We start from the raw sequence: 25,610 nt of genomic DNA, 5'->3' as shown, positions 1-25,610 counted from the left end.
CACATCACACTGCCAGGTCAATTTAGCTTTCATATGTACTTCTCTTTGAGACAAGATGAATTAACTACCCAAGATATTAAATTCACCAGAAAGAGGAAATGCCATTGACCCCATCTCTAACTCATCAAAGTGAATATGTTAACTGAGACAAACCCCAGGGATCTCATGCTAGGACTTTGGTCCAAAAGTCAGTGAACATTACATAATACTTCCACTATCTAAGGATTACATAGACAAATAGTTTCTTATTCTGTAAGTTAGACTTCAATTACAGTAGAGTAGTGACTTCCCTTTAATTGGGTCTGTGAGACATTGTCCCTGAGGCATCACAAAGTTTCAAGTTTACCCTGTTTCTCTTTCTACAAAATTTAAATTGCCTCAGGAATTAGTACTTTTCCTTAAAGCAAAGAGGGATTTAAATTATCTTTGATTCCAAAAGCTCATTCTTTGAAGAATGGAACTGGAACTTGGAAAGGACAGAAATTTGTTCCCTAGAAACTGGCTCAATTCTAATAGAGAACCATATCAGTTAATAGCTCTGTTAGGTGCTGGCACATCCTTTCATACTGGTATGTCTTTTTTCATTCACTTACAGGGAATGGAGACAGAAGATTTATAAAACTGAGTATACTACAGTCTCAAATGACTTCCCCTAAAGCCACCTTTCCAATGGTTTAGATGATTATTCTATCAATCAATCATGAAGAAAACATCAAAAAGTAGTTATTCACATTATGCTGAGCACTACTATATAGGCTGGCAAAAACAGGTTTCTGACTCACAATTTTAGATACACTGAAAATGAAAAAAGAAATTTGCTTCTGATCAAGAAGGAAACTATTTGTTAGGCTGAGAAGAAAAAGAGGTAAATGGACTTCCCTATTTTACTGAATCTTCCATATTTGAATATGTACCTTTCTGAGCTTATGCATTCAAAGGGATATCATGCACAGCTGAAGTTATTAAAGCCAGATTATTACAGGTATCAAGTCTCTCTCTAATATAATGTTTAAGGAAGAACATTAACTTTTTCTGATCAATGGAGTTACCTGGTGAAATGGATTTGTTAAAGTGGGGCAACCATACTTCTCTAGAATGTGGCTCATTTTTTCCTGGTACTGTGAGTGAAGCATTGGATTATAATAAGCCTTTGGAAAACAGGTCAATTTAACTTTCATATGTTCCTCTCTTTGATACAAAAGAGAGTGATAAAAATAGGTATTATTTGTAAAGATTCTTATGGGAACAGATTTTAACTACAAAGTAAAATTGTTGGTCATAATTACTTCCATTTACATATTAACATTATAGATTATAAAGAATGTGTACAACAGCTATCTCATTTGAGTTTCACAAGTCTTGGAAGCAATTAGAATGTGTTTTATAATTTTTGTTTTGCAGATTATTATGTATGACTTGAGATTTAAAGAACTTAACTCATGTCACATGGATAATTCTTAGCAGAATCCCATTTTTCATTCAAATGCCTGACTCAAATTATATTCCTAAAGTGTCAGACATGACACTTTATATTCTGTTTTACTGACTGAGGAATCGTTTTTGTGTTTCCTTGAATAATGGGAGCCTCCATGGTAAAATGACGTCTTGCTAGTAGACCTTTATTAGTCAAGTTTTCAACAAAATTAAGACGAAATTAAAACTGTGGATTTCAATTCAGAGATGGTAATCTTTTGTCTCTAATCTTTTGTCTTTTAAAAAAATTAACAGAAATCTATTTTTTCTTCTTCCCACTCACTGATTGAAAAAAGGAAAAAACTAATTCTCTGTAATAAATAAGCTTATTAGAGCAAAATAAATTCCTCCAGTGATTATATACTGTTTGTGTGTGTACAATATAAATATCATATAGAGAAACACATGTGTGTGTATATATACATAAATGATATGTGTCATTCTTCACTAGAAATCCATGCAGTAAATAGCATATTTCATCACTAACTCTCTAAAATCAAGAATGAACATTGATATTAATCATATCTCTTAAAACTATCAAAGTAATTTATCTTTATATCCTTATTATTATATAAATTGTTCTTATTGCTCTCATTTCATATTTTCTTTGGTTTATAAACAAATGCCCTAGGAATTTTTCATTGTTATAATTTTAATGCTATTAGTATAAATTGTTCTTTGGTTCTGCTGACTTCACTTTACATCACTTTATAGAACTTTTCATATCGTTCTGAAACAATCTATTTCCTTTATTTCTTACAGCTTTAGTGTGCCATGATATCCTTACTCCCCAATTTGTTAAGTTATTTCTCATTTGATGGGTATCCACTTAATATCATTTATTGCCCCTACAAAAAAGACTATTATAAATATTTTTCATATTACAGACTTTTCAATATTTCTTTTATATTTGGTGGGTATATGCCTAGCAGTTATATAGCTGAAACAAAGCGAATGATCTGTTTAGTATTTTTCTGTAATTCAAAATTGCTTTCCAGAAGAATTGTACCACCAACAATGCATCAAAGTGCATGTTTTCCTATAGTTTCTCCAATACTTATTATTTTCCTATTGTGTTATCTTTGCTTCTCTGATGAGTATGAGATAGAATGTCAAAATGGCTTTAATTTGAATTTCTCCAGCTAATGGTAATTTGGAGCATTTTTTTCAGATGGCTATAGCCGAGGTTCTCTCTTGAAAACTGCTTCTTCATATTCTTAGACTATGTATTCAATGACTCTCATTCTTATGAATTTGAATTCATTTCTTATTTATTAGGATATTTATAAGAGAAGCAGTGCAAAGGAATATTCCCAGATAATTATTTACCATTTTAGTGTTAACTTTATCAAATTTGTTTATGTAAAAATCCACTTTTTTATATAATCAAATTTGTGTCTTTTGTCTTTGATGGACTTCACTGTTCTTTGTTTGGTCATGAACTTTTCTCTTCATAAATCTCAGAGGATATATTTTCTAATTTTCCCTAATTTCATTATTTTCTTGATATTCCTGAACTTTTCCTCCTTCCTATGGATTGGGTTTTTTTCTATTTCTCTTAAGTTAGAGATTTATTGTTTGATTTATATGGCATTGAATAAGGAAAATATTTTTCTTTTTTGAAAGTATAACTCAAAATTGCCTTCCAAAATGATTGGTCAAATTCACCCTTCCACCATTTGCAACCTCAAACATTAAATATTCCCAGCTTATATCATATTTGACAATTTGCTGAATGTTTAAGCTTTGGTTTTTTTTCTTATAATTAGTGATACATTTTAACAGTTTGTACATATTCCCTTCATAACCATTCATGTCTTTTGACAACCTACTGTGGAATGGCTCTTGATCTTAATATATTCTCCTCTTTGCCTCAGAAAGAGAATTTCAAAAATGAATGAGATCAATCAAACTACTGTGAAAGAATTCATCCTCCTTGGCCTTTCTGGACACCCAAAGCTGGAGACTATTTTGTTTGTCTTGATCCTGTGGATGTACCTGGTAATATTGCTTGGAAATGGAGTCCTCATCATAGTAACTATCTATGATTCCCACCTACATACACCTATGTACTTTTTTCTTGGGAATCTCTCTTTCCTGGACATTTGCTACACAACCTCTTCTATACCTCTAGTTCTCGATAGTTTTCTCACTCCAAAAAAAACTATTTCTTTCTCCACCTGTGTAATACAGATGTCTCTGTCTTTTGCCATGGCAGGAATAGAGTGTATACTTCTGACCATGATGGCATTTGACCGCTATGTGGCCATCTGCAACCCCTTGAGATACCATGTCATCATGAGTAAGACTACATATGTGTCAATGGCAGTTTGTTCTTGGACAGCAGGGGCTGCTAATTCCATACTACATACATCTCTTACAGTCCAATTGCCATTCTGTGGTGCTAATGTCATTGACCATTTCACTTGTGAAATTCTAGCTGTTCTGAAATTGGCCTGTGGAGATATTACCATTAATGTGCTTAGTATGATGGGATCAAACCTCATTTTTCTCGTTTTTCCTTTAATATCAATTTCCATCTCTTATATTTTCATCTTTGCCACCATTCTGAGGATCCCTTCAGCAGAGGGGAAACGTAAAGCCTTTTCTACTTGCTCAGCCCATCTGACTGTGGTGATCATCTTCTATGGAACAATCTTCTTTATGTATGCAAAACCCAAAGCAAAAGATTCCATTAAGACAGACAAAGAAGATATTACAGACAAACTCATTTCCCTGTTCTATGGTGTGGTGACACCCATGCTCAATCCCATCATTTATAGCCTGAGGAACAAGGATGTAAAGGCAGCTGTAAAGAATATGTTGGGTCAAAAAAGGCTTTCCTGAGAAGAGGTGAAAGACAATCTATTTAGTGATAGCTTTATTCTGAGAAAACACATTTGTGGAACATATTTTTTCAATTGCTTTTCTTACTACTTCCTTCCCCCTAGAGAGCAGTGCATATAACAAAGAATATTTTCAGAGAAAAAAATGAATAAAGAAGAAGAGAAAAATAATTAACAAAAATCATCAATACACTGAAAAATATCTGAAAACCTGTAATGCTCTGCACTCATGTATGTTCTATCTCTACCATCTATCAGTGGGAAACTCTCTGCCTTTATCTCTTCTTTAAATACATGTCTATTATTTGTAATTTTACAATCTTTACTTTGTAGGGTTTTTAGCACAAATGAACTTTATACTTTGTTAAAGTCTTGTTCTAGATCTAGTGAGATAATTATTGATTTGTGGTGTTTTTGTTTGATTTCCTAATACTGAACCATCCTGGCCTCCTTGACATAAATTTTACTTGATTATTAATGATTGATGTCTTGAAGGAATTTCTAGAGCCTATTTAACAGGATTTTACTTACAATCTTTAAAACAATATTCATTAATAATATCGGGGTATACTTCTACTTCTTTGTCCTAGTATTATACTCTGGTGTCTCAAAAAGAGTTTGTTATGGTATTCTCGATTTTGGAAAATGCTTTATGTGGCATTAGTATTAATTTGTTTTTAAAGTTTTAGTAGACACACACACAATTTGGTAATTTCTTTATTTAACATCTCTATTTAATCTTCTGATGTGGTTATTTTACAGTTTTTAATGTAACCCCCTTATTTTTCAATGTTTTCAATTTTGTTATCATATAACTGTGTAAAGTAGCTTGTGGTAATATTTTTTTTTTAATTTCTTTAGATTCTGTTGTGATTTCACCTAATTCACTGTTTTGTTGATTTTATTTCCTGCCTCCTTTTCTCTTTCAAGTTACTTTTTCAATTACATTAGTGTTTTTGTGAAGAACTATTTGATATTTTTATTAATCATCACTATAATTTTTATTCTAATTCATCAATTTCTCCTCTCATTTTGAATGTCTCCTTATTTTATGTTTGCTTATAGTTTAACTTTAAAACTTCAATTTTAAAGGGAATGGCAATGCTGAGATATTACTTCATATCCTTCAGATTAGCTAAAATGACCAGAAAAAAATAATGAAAAATATTGGAAGTGATATGGGAAAACTGAGACACTAATGCATTGACAATGGGGTTGTGAAATGATTCACCTCCATTCTCCATTCTGGAGAGCAATTTGGAACTATGTCAAAGGGTCTTTAAAACTGTGCATATGCTATGACTTAGCAGTGCTACTAATGAGTCTGTATCCCAATAAAATTATTAAGGAGAGAAAAGGGCCCCCGTGTTCAAAAATATTTGCAGACGCTCTTTTTTGTGATGGCAAAGAATTGGAAAATGAGTAGATGCCCCTCAATTTGGGAATGGCTGAATAAATTATTGTGTATTCAAGTAATCCAATATTATTATTCTATGAAAAATGATGAACAAGCTGATCTTAGAAAGACCTTGAATGATTTACATGAACTGAGCTGGGCTAAACAAGTAGAATCAAGATGACATTGTACATAGTAACAGCAAGATTGCCTGATGATCAACTGTGAAAGACTTGGTACTTCTCAATAGTTCAATGATTCAAAGCAATTCCTATAAATTTTCAGTAGAAAACATCATCTGCACCAGAGAGAGAACAATGGAGACTGAATGTAAATGAACAAATACTATGTTCACTTGGTGGTTTTCCTTATATTTTTTCTCTTGTGGTTTTTCTTTTTTCTTCTGATTTTTCTCTACCAATATGATTCATAAAGAAATGTGTATTAATAAAATTAATGTACATACATAACCAGAGAAAAAAGAAAGCAATAAAAAAGAAAAAAAATTAATTGTCCTTATTGAGTCCTTTGAAATTCATCTTTAAAACTGCTGTTTCCTATAGGGCAAATATTGGTTTTTGTTTGAAGAAAAATCCTGTTGAATGACAATTTTTTGCTGAATATAATATTTTTGCTACAATGCTAGTTCTTTTATTTATCAATATACTATATTCCAGGATTTGTAGTCTTTTGTTGGAGCTGCTGGTAAATATTGTGGAATTCTTCCTATAACTCCAGTATATATGAATTATGTTTGCTGCTGTTGTTGTTTTAACTTATATAATTTTTCTCTTTGTTCTGGGGCTTTAGAAATTTAGCAATGATGGTGTGTTTTCCAGGTAAGATCTCTCTTTGTTTTGGTCATAGCTTTCATGTAGTCCAATTATTCTTATGTTTCCTCTTATTGATCTGTTCTGATCTGTCAGTTTTCTTATGTTTCATATTCTCTTCTATTTTTTCATTCTTTATATGAAGTCTTGTATGACTTCACTTGTTTCTCCTTACACAATTCTAATTTTCATAGTCACTTTCTTCCTTAAGAATCTGGATGTCCTTTCCAGTTGGTTGACTCTCTTTTTACACTCTTCTTGTTTTCTTGAGTAGTTCTTTTTTAATTACTTTTTATTCCATGTCTCTCATTTGATTTCTAATTTTTTTGAGTTCTATAAATTCCTCTTGGGCAGGTAATCATTTAACATTTCTCTTTGGATAGAGGAGGCTTTTTCTTTTACTCTAGTAACCTCCTATAAAATAACCCCAGTCCTTCATCTTCCCTTAGTAACTTTCAGTGGTTGGGATCTTTCTTCTTTGCCTACTTATTTTTCTTTTTAAATAAGAGCTCAATAGTATAATCATGTCTAATTCCAGTGGTTTTTAGGAGGAATGGTACCTCTAGGCTCAGGTCTACTTTCAGTTCTATCCTCAGGCCTGAAATTCAAAACCAAGAACATCACCCACCTGTAAGTGTCCACTGCCAGCGTGGCCCTTAGCCCACTACTTTTTCACTCATCAGGGGTGCTTCTTCTTCCTCACCCAGAGCTGCACCTCAGCAGCGCTAGACCCTTGTCAATAAAGGAGTCCTCAATTTTCCAAGACTAAGACACCCAACTACCTTGGAGATGAAAATTTCTGTGATTTGGGCTCAGCCTACCTCTAAACCCAGCTAGCTACAGGGTTTTTTGCTTGTTATTTCAAAGGAGCCAGTCTGCAAATGTTTACACTTTACAATAGTTAATACCGCTTCCTGGGATCTTTCTTAATCTTCAATCCTGGGCTTTCTTCCCAACTTCTCCAGTTGTCCTAGGAGGACCCCTGCTCTGTCCAAAGTCTTATTTCTTTAACACCATATTGCAATAGCCCTGAGGCACAATTTTGTTTTATTGTGGAGAGTTTGGAATTTTCTAACCTACTCCACATATTCCTACAATCCTCCTCTTACCCTTCTTTTACCTTAGATGGTTGCTAGCTTAGTTCAAACCATTACCATATTTCAACATTCTAATTAGCCTCCCAGCTTCAGATCCCTATGGTGTACAATTTACCCATTGTGCAACACTCAAAATATAATATAGTCCCATTTAAAGCCCTCTACAAACTCACTCCTGCTCATGTTTTCAGACTTATTTTATATTACTCCCATTTATATTCAATAAAATATTAACTGTGCCTGAAACCAAAATTTTATGTCCTTCCTCCATGCCTTTGCAATAAGACAAATCCTATAACTGAAAACATCCTTCCTCAACTTTGGCTCAGCTTGTTTCCTTAGCCATTGGTAGACATTCCTGGAATTACTTTGCCTTTACTGTGTACATATTGCAACTCTTCAGTTACCCATTGATTCTCTGAGGAGAGATTTTGAATTCTCTTTATTTAGTTTAGTTCCTGGAGTATGAAACACCAATATGGTGAATTTGAAATTTGTTTGACAGCTGAAAATTTTTAACCTATTGAAATTTTTAAAAATATTCTGATAGTGTTATCCAATGCATTATCTGTCAACTCAAGGTCTGTCAAATTGGAAATGTACAAGTGTGTCACTTACACATTCAATCAGTGACAACATACTAAACAGAAAATGACCATGTACAAAGTTCCATTAAGGACTTCCAGATTGCTTTTAATCCACTTATCCACAATCTTTGGATGTGGTCATTCAATCATTTCTCTGTCCAACAAACCATTGTACTAGACAACCCATTTCTTTCCAACTTATTCCCAAAAATATTTTCTGAGATTTTACCAGATGATTTGCTGGCATAATTGCATTAGTCATACAATAGGTTATGTAAGAACAGAGTTGAAGCCGTGTTTCTCATGAGTATCTCCAAGTTGAGACAATTTTTTCATTTTTTCTCTGTCTTTCTATAACACAACTTAATGGATAACCATATTCCATAGCAATAATCCTCCTCTACTGCAATGAAGAAAAACAGACACATTTTCTCAGTTCTTCTCTATGGTCATGCTTAATCATTAGATGCAGTATACACTTTCTGGTTGTTGTATGTTCATTGCATGTTCAGGTTATTGGATGTTCGTTGCAGGTACATGGTGGCCATTACAGTGTTTGTTATTTTCCAGGTCTACTTATATCAATTTTCATGAGTTCAGTTTCTCACAATTCTCACAATTTCATATTCATCTTTTCTTGTAGTACAATAATATTTTGTTAAATTCATGTACCATAATCTGCTTCGTCATACCCAAAGCAATTCACTTTTTATTCATTCATTCCTATCATACAACATGTTACTCTGATCTTTTTGTGATCATTTTTGATGATCACAAAGTTAGTTAATGGCCAAGTTTGTGTTTGAATCCAGAAAAACAAGATTCTAGGCCCATTGTCTTCCTACTACAAGGGGTTGGCTTTAACCTTGCCTACATTGCTCTCAAGTATAGATAAATTAAGAGAGAATATTGGGGGTGGAGCCAAGATAGTGGACAGTAGACACGACTTTCTGTGACCCTCTCTGACCTTCTCTCAAAACAACAGCAGATTTAAATCTCTAAACTGGTTTTGGAGTCAAAGAACCCAAATATTTGGACTACAACACATTCCCAGAAGAAAATACTTTGGAAGAACTTCAGAACAGGTCTGTTTCAAAAGTGCAGGGGGGCAGTCTGCCAAGCCCAGATCACCACACAGCGAGATGGGGGCATAGAGGGACTGTCAGAGCATTTCAGCTTCTATGCACTTGAGAATCTTCTGTGAGTTTCTTAGGCTACACTGTCCTAGTTGCAAGCAAGTGATATGGTAGATTTGCTACAAAAGGCAAATTGTAAACCACTGAGCCCCAGCAAGGACACCCTACTTAGCTGCAATAACCTAGCACATGAAATCAATCAATGTGCAGGTTCCTAAAGGCAAAACAACTCAGATGAAGCTCCAAAGGGACATATGAAACTGGTCCCCATTTCACAAAGCTTTCTTGGAAGACAACATAAAGGAACTTAAAAGAGAGAAGAAAAATGGGGAAAGGAATATTGCAAGAAGGAATGATAAAAACATATAATGCCCTACAGAGTAGATATGAAAAAAACACCAATTCACTGAAAAACAAAATTCGTGAAATGGAAAAAAATTAAATGAACCAAACAATTTAATTGGCAATTTAAAAAGAAGCTAAAAAAGGTAAATGAAGAAAATAATACACTAAAAATTAGAATTGAACAAACTGAAGTGAATGACTCAATGAGACTTCAAAAATCAGTCAAACAAAAACAAAAAAAATGAAAAATAGAAGAAAATATGAAATATCTCCTAGGAAAGACAACTGAACTGGAAAATAGATCTAGGAGAGACAATCTGAGGATTATTGGACTTCCTGAATGCCATGATGAAAAAAGGAATCTAGACATTATCTTACAAGAAATCATAAAATAAAACTGCCCTGATATCTTAGAATTCTTCAGAAGGTAAAATAACCATTGAAAGAATTCACTGATCACCTCCTAAAAGAGACCCCAAAATTAAATCCACAAGTAATTTTGTGGCCAAATTTCAGAACTATTGCACCAAGGAAAAGATATTGCATGCAGCCAGAAAGAAACAATTTAAATACTGAGGAGCCACAATTAGGATTACTCAGGATTTAACAGCTTCCAACTTAAAGAATCAAAGGGCCTGGAATCTGCTATTCTAAAATGCAATGGAACTTGGATTACAGCCAAGAATAAGCTATCCAGATAAAATTAGCATTCTTTTTCAGGGAAGACTATAGATATTCAATGATACAGGTGAATTTCACTTATTTCTAATGAAAAGAGCAGAACTAAACAAAAAAAAAAAAAATTGATCTCCAAACACAGAACTCAAGAGTGAGATAAAAAGATAAAAAGGAAAGAATTCTTGAGAATTATATTTCTGTTATGAGTATACTTAGAGAATGTGGATGTAATTTGATTTGATTATGATAATACAAAAAAAGAAACTGGAGGTAGAAAGAGGATTGTACTGGAAAAAGAGGGAAAAGGAGGTAAAGTAAGGGAAATTACATCTCACAAAGATGCAAAGAAGACCTATTATAATTGAGGGAAAGAGGGGAGGGGGTAAGCATTGTGTGAATCTTACTCTCATCAGATTTGGCTCAAAAAAAAAAGAATATTAGACATCTTTGGTTTCACAAAGAAACTTGTTGCAGCTTATAGGAAAGTGGGAGGGAAAAGGAGAAAAGAAAAGGAAAGACTAATAGAGGAGAAAACAGAAGTATTAGGGGAAATGTGTAAAAAAAGGGCAAGAGGCTCTAAAGGGGATGGACTAGTTGAGGAAGCTGGTCATCAAAAGCAAAATACTGTGGGAAAGGAAAGAGAAAAACACAACTATGGGTAAATAAGATGGCAGGAAATACAGAATTAGTTATTTTAACTACAATTGGGAATGGGATGCACTCACCCATAAAATGGAAATGGATAGCAGACTGGATTAAAAGCCAGAATCATACAATATGTTATTTACAAGAAACACATTTAAAACATAGTGATATAAACAGAGTGAAAGTAAAGGACTGCGGCAGAATCTATTATGCTTCAGGTAAAGTAAAAAAAGTAGAGGTAGTCATCCTGATCTCAGATCAAGAAAAAGCAAAAATTCATCTAATTAAAAGAGATAAGAAAATAAACTACATTTTATTAAAGGGTGCCATAGATAATGAAGCAATATCAATACTAAATATATAGGCACCAAGTGGTATAGCATCCAAATTCCTAGAGGAGAAATAAGAGAGATGCAAGAAGAAATAGACAGCAAAACTATACTAGTGGGGGATCTCAAACTTGCTCTCTCAGAACTAGATAAATTGAACCACAAAATAAATAAGAACAAAGTTAAGGAGGTAAACAAAATGTTAGAAAATTTTGATAGATTTTGTTAGAAAATATGCTTTTTAGACATTTGTTAGAAAAATGATAGATCTTTGGAGAGAAATAAATAAAGACAGAAAGGAGTTTACTTTTTTCTCAGTGGTTCATGGAACTTATACAAAAATTAACCATTTATTAGGGCACAAAAACCTCAAAATCAAATGCAGAAAGGCAGAAATAGTAAATGCATATTTTTCAGATCATGATATAATAAAAATCAAATGCAACATAAGGCCAGGAGAAAATAGACCAAAAGTTAATTGGAAATTAAATAATCTAATCCTAAAGAATGAATGGGTGAAACAGGAAATCATAGACACAATCAATAATTTCATCCAAGAGAATGACAATAATGAGGCAACATACCAAAATTTGTAGGATACAGCCAAAGTGGTTATTAAGGGGAAATTTTATATCTCTATATGCTTATATGCATAAAATAGAGAAAGAGAAGATCAATAAATTGGGCTTACAACTAAAAAAGCTAGATAAAAGACAAATTAAAAACCTTCAATTAAATACCAAATTTGAAATTCTGAAAATAAAAAGGGAGATTAATAAAATTGAAAATAAGAAAACTATTGAATTAATAAATAAAACTAAAAGTTGATTTTATGAAAAAAAAACAGAAAATACATAAACCTTTAATTAATTTGATTAGAAAAAGGAAAGAAGAAAATCAAATTGTTAATCTCAAGAATGAAGAGAACTTTGAATGAAAAGGAAATTGGATCAATAATTAGGAATTATTTTTTCCAACTATATGCCAATAAATTTGATAATCTAAATAAAATGGAGGAATATTTACAAAAATATAGATTGCCCAAATTAACAGAAGAGAAAATAAGTTATTTAAATACCCCATCTTAGAAAAAGAAATAAAACAAACTATTAATCAACTCCTGAAGAAAAAATCTCCAGGACCACATGGATTTACATATGAATTCAATTAGTTACAATACTATGTAAACTATTTGAAAAAACAGGGAAAGAAGGAGACCTACCAAAGTCCTTTTATGACACAAATCTGGTGCTGATAACTTAACCAGGTAGGGTGAAAACAGAGAAAGAAAATTATAGACCAGTTTCCCTAATGAATATTGATGCAATAATCTTTAATAAAATATTAGCAATAAAATTGCAGAAAGTCATCTCGATGGTAATACACTATGAACAAGTAGGATTTATACCAAGAATGCAGATCTGGTTCAATATTAGAAAAACTATTAGCATAATCAACTATATCAATAATCAAACTAACAAAAACCATATGATGATCTCAATAGATTCAGAAAAAGCATTTAATAAAATCCAACACCCATTCCTATTAAAAACACTAGAAAGAATAGGAATAAATGGATTTTTCCTTAAAATGATCAGTAGCATCTATTTAAAACCATCAGCAAGCATCATATGCGACGGGGACAAACTAGAACCTTCTCAATAAGATCAGGGGTGAAACAAGGCTGCCCACTATCAGCATTACTATACAATATTGTATTAGAAATGTTTGCTTTGGCAAGAAGAAAAGAAAAAGATATTAAAGAAAGTAGGAGGAAGAAACCAAATTATCATTCTTTGCAGATGACGGTATATTTAGAGAAAAGTAGAGAATTAACTAACAAACTACTAGAAACAATTCACAAGTTCAGCAAAGTTGCAAGACACAAAATAAATCCACACAAATCATCAGCATTTTTATATATTACCAACAAAGTCCAGCAGCAAGAAATACAAAAAGAAATTCCATTCAAAATAACTGTCGATATTATAAAATATTTGGGAAGTTATCTGCCAAGGAAAAGTCAGGAACTATATGAACACAACTACAAAACATTTTCCACACAGATAAAGTCAGATCTCATCAGTTGGAAAAATATCAAGTGCTCATGGGTAGGCCCAGCAAATATTTATAAAATGACAATACTACCTAAATTAATCTACTTACTTAATGCCATGGTATTCAAACTCCCAAGAAATTATTTTACAAATCTAGAAAAAAAAGTAATAACATTAATCTGGAAGAACAAAAGGTCAAGAATTTCAAAGGAATTAATCAAAAAAATTCTAATGAAGGTGTCTTAGCTGTGCCAGACCTAAAACTATATTATAAAGCAGTGGTCCTCAAAACCATTTGGTACTGCCTAAGAAACAGAATAGTCAATCAGTGGAATAAATTAGGATCACAGGACAAAATAGTCGATAATTATAGCAATCTAGTGTTTGACAAACCTAAAGATCTCAGTTTTGGGGATAAGAACTCACTATTTGACAAAAACTGCTGGGAAAATTGGAAACTAGTATGGAAGAAATTAGGGCTCAACTCATATACAACACCATACACCAAGACAAGATTTAAATGGATTCACAATTTAGACATAAAGAGTGATATTATAAGCAAATTAGAAGAACACACATCTGTGAAGAAGGAAGGAATTTGTGTCCAAAGAAGAACTGGAACTCATAATTGAACACCAGATGGATAATTTTGATTATATTAAGTTAAAAAGTTTTTGTGCAAACCAAATGAATGCAGACAAGATCAGAAGGGAGGCAATAAATTGGGAAGTCATTTTTACATTTAAGCATTCTGATAAAGGCCTCATTTCTAAAATATATAGAGAATTGACTCACATTTATAAGAATTCAAGTCATTCTGCAATTGATAAATGGTCAAAGAATATGAACAGAAAATTTGCAGATGGAGAAATTAAAACTATTTCTAATCATTTGAGAAGGTGCTCTAAATCACTATTGATCTGAGAAATTCAAATTAAGACAACTCAGAGATACAGCTACAGACCTTCCAGATTGGCTAAGATGACAAAAAAAAGGAAGCATCAATGAAAGACAGCATGCACCAGTATTCTCTTTTTCTATCAGATGCCTTAGCAGTAAAATGTGAGTGTTAGACAAAATGACCTCTGGGAGTCATTCCAGATCTATGGCCTAAATTGTTATCCTATATTTCTTCCTTTGATGTTCTTTACATCTTGGGATAACTAACATCTGGCTTTCATATGAAATGACACATCTCTTGATTCCATTTGGAATTGGGATCCCCTCCATGTTGGATTTGGAGATGTGGGAATGTGATACATTGTTGGTGGAACTGTGAACAGATCCAGCCATTCTGGAGAGCAATTTGGAACTATGTTCAAAAAGTTATCAAACTGTGCATACCCTTTGACACAGCAATGTTTCTATTGGGCCTATATCCCAAAGAGATCTTAAAGGAAGGAAAGGGACCCACATGTGCAAAAATGTTTGTGGCAGCCCTTTTTATAGTGGCAAGAAACTGGAATCTGAATGGATGTTCATCAGCTGGAGAATGGCTGAATAAGTTATGGTATATGAATGTTATGAAATATATGTGAAATATTTAGAAAGGCTTGGAGAGACTTACATGAACTGATGCTAAGTGAAATGAGCAGAGCCAGGAGATCATTGTACATGTCAAGATCAATCTTATATGATGAACAATTCTGATGAATATGACTCTTTCTAACAATGAAATGATAGATGCCAGGTCCAATGATCTTGTGATGAAGAGAGCTATCTACACCCAGAGAGAAGACTGTGAGAACTGAATGTGGATCACAACATAACATTCTCACTCTTTTTGTTTTTGTTCCCTTGCATTTTATTTTCTTAATCATTTACTTTCTTTTTTTGATTTGATTTTTCTTGTGCAGCAAGAGAATTGTATAAATATGTTTATACATGTTGCATTTAATATATATTTTAACATGTTTAACACATATTGGATTTCTTGCCATCTAAGGGAAGGAATGGGGAGAAAAAGGAGAAAATCTGAAACACAAGGTTTTGCAAGGGTTAATGTCAAATTATCTGTGCATATGTTTTGAAAATAAAAAAGCTTTATTTAAAAAAAGAGAGAGAATATTAAGAATGATATGGTGTTAGATGTTTTGAGTTTTGAGCAGTCCCAGTTGAATCTATAAAAAAAAATTTTAGCAAGTGGGAAAAGTTCACTTAAGAGAAATGGAAGCCTACAGGATGATAACTACTACATATACTTGAGATGGATTGAAGACAAAAACAATGCATTGGAGAAGTTGAAAAACTGGGAGGTCTAAGTATTCATAAGTTGGAATAGCAAGAAAAATGTGAATTAGATGTTATCCATCAGAAAATTTCATGAAGAATAGTATAATGTGAAACCCCCCACAGGTGTCAACAACAAGGATATAGACAGGATCAAGTGAAATTTAAAGGTAAAGGAAAAGTTACTGAGTGATGATAGCAAAAGAGAGGACATGAAAGTGGTCTTGGGGTAAAAGGTAATTTAAGGAGCAAACATTCCATGTCCTCTTGGTTTCACAGTGTGTGAGATATTTTTAGAAATGTAACCAAGAGATGTGACACTTCATATGAAAGCCAGGTGTTAGTTAACCCAAGAAGATGTAAGGAACCTCAAAGGAATAAATATAGGATAACTAGGCCATAGATCTGGAATGGATCTCAGAGGTTATTCTGCTTAACACTCACATTTTACTGCTAGGACATTTGACAGAAAAAGAGAATATTAGTACATGCTGTCTTTCATTGATGCTTCCTTTTCCTTCTCCCTCATTCCATGCTTGATCCCATGTGAACCAAGGTTCTTGACCCCAAATCATGTAAATTTGCCAAAATTGGAAGCTGGGAAAAGAGAAGGACCAGTTAGCAACAATGTCCCATGACCGCAGGTGATGGGGAAATCTAGCCAACACATTAAATTCACCAGGGAGAGGAAACGTCATTGACCCCATCCCTAACCCCTCAAAGTGAACATATTCAGTAGGACAAAGTCCAGGGGTCCCACAGCTAAGAATTTGGTCAGTTAACATTACATAATACTTCCACTATCTAAGGATTACATACGCAAATAGTTTGTTATCTGTAAGTTAGACTTCAATTATAGTAGAGCAGTAACTTCCCTTTAATTGGTTCTATGGGACATTGTCCCTGAGGCATCACAAAGTTTCAAGGTTTCCCCATTTCTCTTTCTCTAAACTTTAAATTTCCTCAGGGATTGGAACTTTTCCTTAAAGCAAAGCGGATTTAAATTACCGTGGATTCCAATAGATAACTCATCTATCGACAATGCTTTTTGATTAATCAAGTCTTGTTGGTGGTCTGTTAATGTGAGTCTCCCAGGCCTTACCTGACTTTGAATACTAAAGGCTTTGAAGAAATTAGAACATTGCTAATTGGCAATAAAAGAGGAATCTTTGAAAAGAAAACATGGTAAAAAAAATTATTTTTAGTTTCCTATGTTATTTCTGCTGCCACTACCACTCTACTATTTAATTTCCAATAGCCAGACCAAATAAATAATTTGAAATTATACAAGGGGAAATGCCATTTATAGGATGACAGGAAACAAATTTAAAAGAATAAAAGTATCAAGCAGTCACCTATAAATCCACACTTCTCAGATCTCCCTGTGCTACTGACAACTCTAGGACAACGTCAGCTCAAAACTTCTTGGTCAGTCCTTCAGTCTCCTATTTAAAGTTCATTTCATCATTTTATTCCACCATCAGTTAACTAAGAATCATAGAACCTGAATTCAAAATTCACATCTTCAATTTACTATCTGAATGACCATTTAAGAAATCATTAAGAAATGCTTAGTCTCATGTTTTTAATCTACATAAGGAACCAGATATCCTGAACAGAACCTTCCAGCTTTATATCCATGGTTCTGTATAATTTTATCATTTTACATATATCAGTTGAGTACTTCTGATACTCTGTAGACCCTTTTAAAAGTAATGAGATTTCTTATAAATTTAATCATATATTACAAAATATTTACAAAATGCAGTGCATATCATTATGAAATAGTAAAAACTAAGAATAAAGAATATTATAAGGTATAATCTCACCATTAATGGATATGAAAAATGCAGAATGATAAGTCAAATTCATATCATACAAGGACTAGTAGAAGAAAGAATGTCTAGTTTAAAGAAAAAAATACTTAAGAAGAACATGATTGTTATTAACTAATTGAAGAGCAGTCATGATAAGTGGTGATATGTTCACAGCAATGAAATCACAGATATTTGAACTATATTGGATCGGGTTCAGATACTTTGAGTTAGGGAAAGAGAAATTTAGAAAAACATTGAGCTTTCATAAAAGCTACAACTGATTCTCAGTTTATATTAAGATATTCAGAAATAAGGCTCTGTCCACACGTACCACCTTGTTTGACCATTGAGGAACTTATTATATAAATTCTTTAAATGTTGACAAAGAACAGCAATGGTATTGCAGTAGGATTTCCTGATATTTTGAATATTTTTGAGTATTGGAATTTGGTTGTTATTTATTCATTTGAGGCAATGTGGTACCATGTATAAATGGTCATCTTTGTAAAAACTTGGGTTCAACTTCTGACTGATATATTCTGGCAGTGTGACTGTGGGCAGGTCACATGATCATCCTAATCCTCATCACTCTCATTCTTAGTATTATGGTTATTTAGGGGAAAAAAGTTTATGTTAGATAAAAATTTTTCTGCTTGATTCTACAGAATAAATCTGGGACCAAAAGACAAGATTTTTTAAAGTAGGGTTTCATTTCAATTTAAAAATGGAATAGTCTGCCTATTGGATTGTGAGTCATTCAATAATGCTCTCTAGGAAACTATAAGTTTTGATCCAGTTGCTGATCTATTTTAATGGAAAGATTTTCATATATCATTGTTACCTATACTATTGAAATCACAGATGTGTGACCAATTTACAAACACACAAACACACATACACACACACACACACACACTGTTAGGAAACACTAAACAATGCAACCATATACAGAGGATAACTGAATTTATTTTCAAAAAGGAAAATTCTCAATGCCAAAAATGTAAATTGTATTTTAATTAGATTATTAACATGAGAATTATTTACTTTTAATATAAGAATTACAAAGAAAAGTTTTAGATGCCACAGTTTATGCAAGTGGAAAACAAGTATTGTCAGAAACATTCACTGAGGCATTGTACCCAAGTTACCAAAACAAGAAACATAGGATCACAACATTTAGAGATGGAATGACCATAGATTAAGAACCATATATGACCCTGGAGGCCACTCCCTTGTTATAGGACAGAACTCTGTACTTGAAATAAGGATTCTTACAAGGTGCTAACTCAGTGGAATTGATAAGACAATGGTTATCTAGTTTAGCATGGTGATTAATAGTTCTCTAGTTCAGTTTTTACTTACCACAAATAATTTAATCTTACCACAAATAATGGTTCCCTAGTGATATACTGATTGGTTTATACTCAATATACTGTAAATTATCTAATTATAATAGAGCATATAAACTGGAACAAACTCAGCCAGGATCAGACTCAAAGAAGACTGGAGGACTGGAGGCTGGAGCTCAAGTTCTCAGAGACAAAGAGAGAGATTCAATCTATCTCACACCACCTTGGTGGCTGACCTGTCCTCTGGCATTTCCTCCACTGAGATCAAGCTAGTCTAGGCCCCAGGCAAGGAGACAATAAAAAATTTGGACTTAATATCTGGCTATTCTTGTAGTGATTACTTTGCTGAAACAAAAGCTACTCCAAGACCTCCAGAAAGCCAACCAGAACACTACTCTCCTTCATTTTACAGATGAGGAAAATGAGGCTCAGGAGAATAAATTTGGAATCAAGATCATTGTAAATAGTAGAGCTAGAATTAAAACTCAGATCTTTTCATTTCAAATTCATTATGCTTTTCATAGCACCATGATTTTTCCTTCCCCTACTTTCAAGCTCATTGATATTGACTTTTTCAACATTTCACCTCATCCAATTCCAAAACCAGCTCTTCTTTCCATAATGTCAAGAGATCTTAGGAAGAAGTATCAAATACATAGCCTGCAGCTGGAATGAGGCCCACAACACTTATAGACTGTTTCCAGAACCAGATAAAAATGTTATTGGAATAGATTTAATAAAATAAATAAAAATATAATATAATAAAGAAAAATTAATATGCTATTTTCTTCTTCCTCACAATGATGGCTCTTGTTACCATTTGAGCTTGACAGTGCTGACTTAAATTTCAGTCTAGATGCCTCTCAGCTTCTTTCACAATCCAACACCTTAATATCATCACTTTTGGGAAATTTTTCCTATCATTAACACCAATAGCTTCCTCTCTATATCAAGATGGTTTAAGACACAAGTAGATTCATTCTGACAGAATATTGTGTGAATTGAAGATAATGGCACAAGAGGAAAAAAACCTATATGGAGCTACAAAAAGTAAAAATTAAATGGAACTCTTATCAAGCAGAAGAATGGAACACAGTATATATAACTTCTTGCTGGAAATGTGTATGATAAATGAAGGAATGAATAAATAAGTGAGTGAAAAAGCATGCATTAAATTCCTACTGTGTACAAAGGACATGCTTCTTTGAAGGTCAAATAAAAATAAAATACTTCATGAAAAAAATAGTAATAAAGATCCTAAATGAAATGTATATTCCATTTCATAGAGTGACATAGAATCTTGGCTCAGACACTCTATGATAAAAGGGAGAATAGAGAATTAATGATGCTATCATGAACCCATAAAAAATTGCCATGGTCTACAGAGAAAATTGGCTCTCTCTTCTCAGAAAAATAAATGAAGGTAAATAACTTTGTTTTCCTATGTACCAGTTTCCTATTTCTTTATTTTATTTTGTAGATTTAAGGAATTGATGTACTATGGGTTCTTCAATAAATATTTATATTGTTCTACAATCATTCTGACCCCTAGTTCATTGTTGAATGGATTAACTCTGAAACATCAAGGTAGGATAGAGATAGAAGAAAGAAGGAAAGAAGGAAAAAAAGAAAGAAAGAAAGAAAGAAAGAAAGAAAGAAAGAAAGAAAGAAAGAAAGAAAGAAAGAAAGAAAGAAAGAGAAGGAAGGAAAGAAGGAAAGAAGGAAGGAAGGAAGGAAGGAAGAAGGAAGGAAAGGAGAAAGGAAGAAAAAAGAGGTGGAGAAAGAAGAGGAGTAGGGTGACAAAGAGGAGGAGGAAGAAGAGAAGGAGGAGCAAGATAAGGAACAAGAAGAAGAGAAGGAGGAAGAGAAAGAAAGGAAGAAGATTAAGGAGAAGGAGAGGAAGAATATTAAGAAGGAGGAGCAGGAGGAGGAAGAGAAGGACAGTTGGAAGGAGAACAGGAAAGGGAAACAGAAAAAAGGAACAAGGAAGGAAGGAACAAACGAACAAATGAAGGGAGAGAAGGAGGAAGGGAGGGAGAGAAGAGAGTTAAGGATGGAGGGAAGAAAGGAGAAAGTAAGGAAGGAAATAGATGAAACATATATAGGTAGATCCTTCGGAGACAGGTAGACGGTTGGTGGTGGTCATAGTGGGTATTGTCCTTCATACTTGAAAAGGACCAAAAATGATATCACTTAGCATTGAATTACAGACTATTTGACTGAGACTGCTTAAACCAATATAAGCTTGGAATTTTCTGTCACAGGTTGGACACAAATAATCCCTATGAACATTTGTGATAGCTTCTCTAATTGCATGCGTCTTGCATATCTATTGGACTAATACAAAGACAGATAGTTACATAGATAGATACATAGATAGAGTTCTTCATTCTCTATTTTTTCAAATAGTTTATATAACATTGGAGTTAATTGTAGTGTTTGGTAGAATTCAAATGTAAATCCATCCGGTCCTGGGGATTTTCAATTAGGGAGTTGATTAATAACTTGCTCTATTTTTTTTTAAATGGGACTATTAAAGCAATTTACTTCCTTCTCTGTTAATTTGGGAAGCCTATATTTTTGAAGATAGTCATCTATTTCACTTAGGTTATCAAATTTATTGGCATAAAGTTGAACAAAGTAACTCCTAATTATTGCTCTAATTTCCTCTTCATTGGTGGAAAGTTCTCCCTTTTCATTTTTAAGATTAACAATTTGATTTTCCTCTTTTCTTTTTCTAATCAGATTTACCAAAGGTTTATCTATTTTATTGGTTTTTTCATAAAAGCAACTCTTAGTTTTATTAATTAATTCAATAGTTTTTTTTTTACTTTCAATTTTATGAATTTTCCTTTTAATTTTAGAATTTCAAATTTAGTATTTGATTGGGAGTTTTTAATTTGCTCTTTTTCTAGCTTTTTAAGTTGCAAGTCCAATTCATTGATCTTCTCTTTCTCTATTTTATTCAAATAAGCTTCTAAAGATATAAAATTTCCCCTTATTACCACTTTGGCTGCATCCTACAAATTTTGGTATGTTGTCTCACTGTTGTCATTCTTTTGCGTGAAAATATTAATTGTGTCTATGATTTGCTGTTTCACCCAATCATTGTTTAAGATGAGATTATTTAGTTTCCAATTACTTTTTGGTCTATTTACCCCTAGCATTTTGTTGAATGTAGTTTTTATTGCATCATGATCTGAAAAGAATGCATTTACTACTTCTGCCTTTTTGCATTTGATTTTGTGGTCTTTATGTCCTGATATATGGTCAATTTTTGTATAGGTTCCATGAACTGCTGAGAAGAAAGTGTACTCCTTTCTGATTCCATTCAGTTTTCTCCAAAGATCTATCATACCTAACTTTTCTAATATTCTATTTACCTCTTTAACTTCTTTCTTATTTGTTTTGTGGTTTGATTTATCTAATTCTGAGAGTGCAAGGTTGAGATTCCACTATTATAGTTTGGCTGAATATTTCTTCTTGCAACTCTCTTAACTACTCCTTTAGGAAGTCAGATGCTATACCACTTGGTGCATATATGTTTAGTATTGATATTGCTCCATTGTCTATGTTACCCTTTAGCTAGATATAGTTTCCTTCCTTATCTCTTTTAATTAGATCAATCTTTGCTTTTGCTTGATCTGAGCTAAGGATGGCTACACCTGCTTTTTTAACTTCATCTGAAGCATAATAGATTCTGCTCCAGCCTTTTACCTTTACTCTGTATGTATCATCCTGATTTAAATTGTTTCCTATAAACAACATATTGTAGGGTTCTGGCTTTTGATCCAGTCTGCTATCCACCTCCTCTTTATGGGAGAGTTCATCCCATTCACATTTATGGTTAAAATTACTAATTCTGTATTTCCTTCCTTCTTATTATTCCCAAATTATGCTTTTCTTTTTCTTACTCCCCTTTGCCCCCCTTCCCAATATTAAACTTATGGGCACCACTTGCCTCATGCAGCTCTCCCTCTTTTTAGTCCCTCCTGCCCCCTTTGAATCCCTTCCCCTTTCTTATACCTTTCCCTTATTACTCTTTTCCTTTTCCCTTTTTCTCTCCCACTTTTTAATGAAGTGAGAGAAGTTTCTCAGTAAACCGAATAAATATGTCAGTTATTTTCTCTTTGAGCCAACTCTGATGAGAGTAAGACTCACACAATGTTCTTCCCCCTCCCTAAATTCCCTCAGATATGATAGGTTTCCTTTGTCTCTTTATGGGATATAGTTTCCCTCTTTTTATCTCCCCTTTTTCCTTTTTCTGAAACTATCCCCTTTCTGTTTTTACTTCCTCTTTTTAATATATTATATCAGTAAAATCAAATTATACATGCACTCTTTAGGTATGTCCATAACAGAAATATAGTTCTCAAAAGTTCTTTTTACCCTTTTCTGCTTCTCTTGAGTCTTATATTTGGAGGTCAAATTTTATGTTTAGTTCTGGTTTTTTCATTAGATACAAGTGAAATTCACCTGTTTCATTAAATGTCCATCTTCTTCCCTGGAAGAAAATGCTCAGCTTAGCTGGGTAGTTTATTCTTGGATGCATTCCAAGTTCTGTTGCCCTTTGGAATATCAGATTCCAGGCCCTTTGATCTTTTAATGTGGAAGCAGCTAAATCCTGAGTGATCCTTATTGTGGCTCCTCAATATTTAAATTGTTTTTTCTGGCTGCTTGTAATATTTTTTTCTTAGTCTGGTAGTTCTGAAATTTAACCACAATATTCCTTGGGTTTTTATTTTAGGGTCTTTTTCAGAAGGTGTTTGATGAATTCTTTCAATGCCTATTTTATGTTTTGATTCTATTACCTCTGGGCAGTTCTCTTTGATGATTTCCTGTAAAATAGTATCTAGGCTCTTTTTTCATCATAATTTTCAGGAAGTCCAATAATCCTCAGATTATCTCTCCTAAATCTATTTTCCATGTCTGTTGCTTTCCAAGTGGATATTTAACATTTTTTCCTATTTTTTTTTTCATTTTTTTGGTTTTGCTTGACTGATTCTTGGTGTCTCGATGAATCATTCATTTCTATTTGTCAGTTCTGATTTTTAATGAGTTATTTTCTTCATTAGCTTTTTTAAATTTCTTTTTGTATATGTCCAACTGAGTTTTTTAACTAAGTCATTTTGTTCTCTGGAATTTTTTTCCATTTCACTAATTTTTTTTTCCTGAGTTATTTTCTTTTTACAATTCATAAATCCTACTTTCCTGGGAGTTCTTTATCTTTACCAATTCACAAAATCTTTTTCCCTGAAAGTTCTTTACCTTTCCAATTCACATTTCAGGAAGTTTTTTTTTTCCACTTCATCCAATTTTTCTTTAAGAAAATTATATGCCTTTGCCATACTCTCTTGCAGAGTTTTTCTTTCCTTTCCAAATTTTTCTTCTAGCTCTCTTTTAAGATATTTTATAATTTCTTCTAGGAGAGCCTTGGGTTTTTGTCAGGAGGCTGTTTGCTCTCTTTCTCTATAAAAGCTATCCATCATTAATATATGTTTGACCTTCTTACTCATTTTTTAAAAGTGCTTGGGTTTTGGCCTCAGGGCAAGGAGATTACCAGCTTCCTCTACAGAGCAGGCATAGATATATGGACAATAGCTGTCCTACAAATGGGCTGCTAAGAGTGGCCCAGCTGCAGAAGTGCTCTGGGAATAGCCCCACACTGGAAGTATCTTTGCCTTGGGTATAGTCTCACTGTACAGATCAGTGGCTGCCATGGGGCTAGGAGCTGAGCAGTAAAAGTGTCACTGCCTGGGACAGAATCCCATTGTGCGTGGATCAACAAGAGTCCCACACCAGAAGTGTTTCTGTCCTGGGAAACACAGTGACAGGGAAGTTCTATTGCTTCAGGTAGAGCCCTCTTGCTATGTAGATTTTAGGCTGCCCCGGGCAGAGTCCCCATGTTTGTGGATTAGAGGCTGCCCCAAGAAGTAAAATTGCCCTGGGCAAAAGCCCTGTGCTGTTATCAATGCTGTAAAGTTACCCATACATATAACCTGTAAATAAAAGGCTATTAAAATTAAAAAAAAAAAAAAAAGCCCCATGCTGCAGAATGCAACTGCACAGCTGTGCTGTGGTCCATGCTGAGTCACTTCCAGGTGCTGTGTGGGTGTAGCCAAATCCTGTTAGATTCTAGCATTTTTTGGAGTACACTCTACCTTTGGCTTTAACTTCTCTGCTGATTTACTGCTTTGCAAAACTAAAGCAGAACATCCAACTTATGGTAAAGTCCTCCCTGCAAATTTTTCATCCACGGAGACTGCCCCCACCCCAGTCCACTCAGTATGCTAGCCTCTGGTTCTACCTCCTTGTCTCCACTGGGCTGCTCCCATTAGATCAGGACAAACCTTTTCGAGCAATCTTCCAGATTATCTTTGACTGGTAAGTCATTGTACTTCCAACATTCATGGATTTTACCAGTCAAGCACTATTTTTGAGGCTAAATTTGGTAATTGGTAGTGAGGGTATAAGAGGAGCTTATAATGCCATGTATGTCTTCTCCACCATCTTGGCTCTATCAACTAACTCTTTTTTAAAGTACTACAAAGATATTAATTTATGACTTGGATTGTCTACCTAGTATTTCATTCTTACTATAGATTCCTCCTGCTTTCTTTACTGCTCTTATATATTAGATGATGTTCCTTAGATGTTTTTGCATTTAAACCTGGTTTGTATCATATTATAGCTTGTTTTTTTTTTATCATTTCATTATCTTTTGGAGTGGTTGAAAAAATTTTGGGGTCATGGCAGCTAAGTAAAACAACATCAATTATATGACCTTTGAAACACA

General features: G+C 33.4%; 1 protein-coding gene across 1 annotated transcript; it reads left to right on the top strand.

The window, feature by feature from the left end:
- Positions 1 to 3,366: 3,366 nt before the first annotated feature.
- LOC127556307 (olfactory receptor 2S2-like) lies at positions 3,367 to 4,320 on the top strand. Its single transcript, XM_051989416.1, has one exon. It carries the CDS (start codon positions 3,367 to 3,369, stop codon positions 4,318 to 4,320), a length of 954 nt encoding a protein of 317 aa, XP_051845376.1.
- The last annotated feature ends 21,290 nt before the right edge of the window (positions 4,321 to 25,610 follow it).

The sequence above is a fragment of the Antechinus flavipes genome, chromosome 1 (genome assembly GCF_016432865.1).
Source record: "Antechinus flavipes isolate AdamAnt ecotype Samford, QLD, Australia chromosome 1, AdamAnt_v2, whole genome shotgun sequence".
NCBI classification, from domain to species: Eukaryota; Metazoa; Chordata; class Mammalia; order Dasyuromorphia; family Dasyuridae; genus Antechinus; species Antechinus flavipes.
This window is presented reverse-complemented; position numbering and strand designations above follow the sequence as displayed.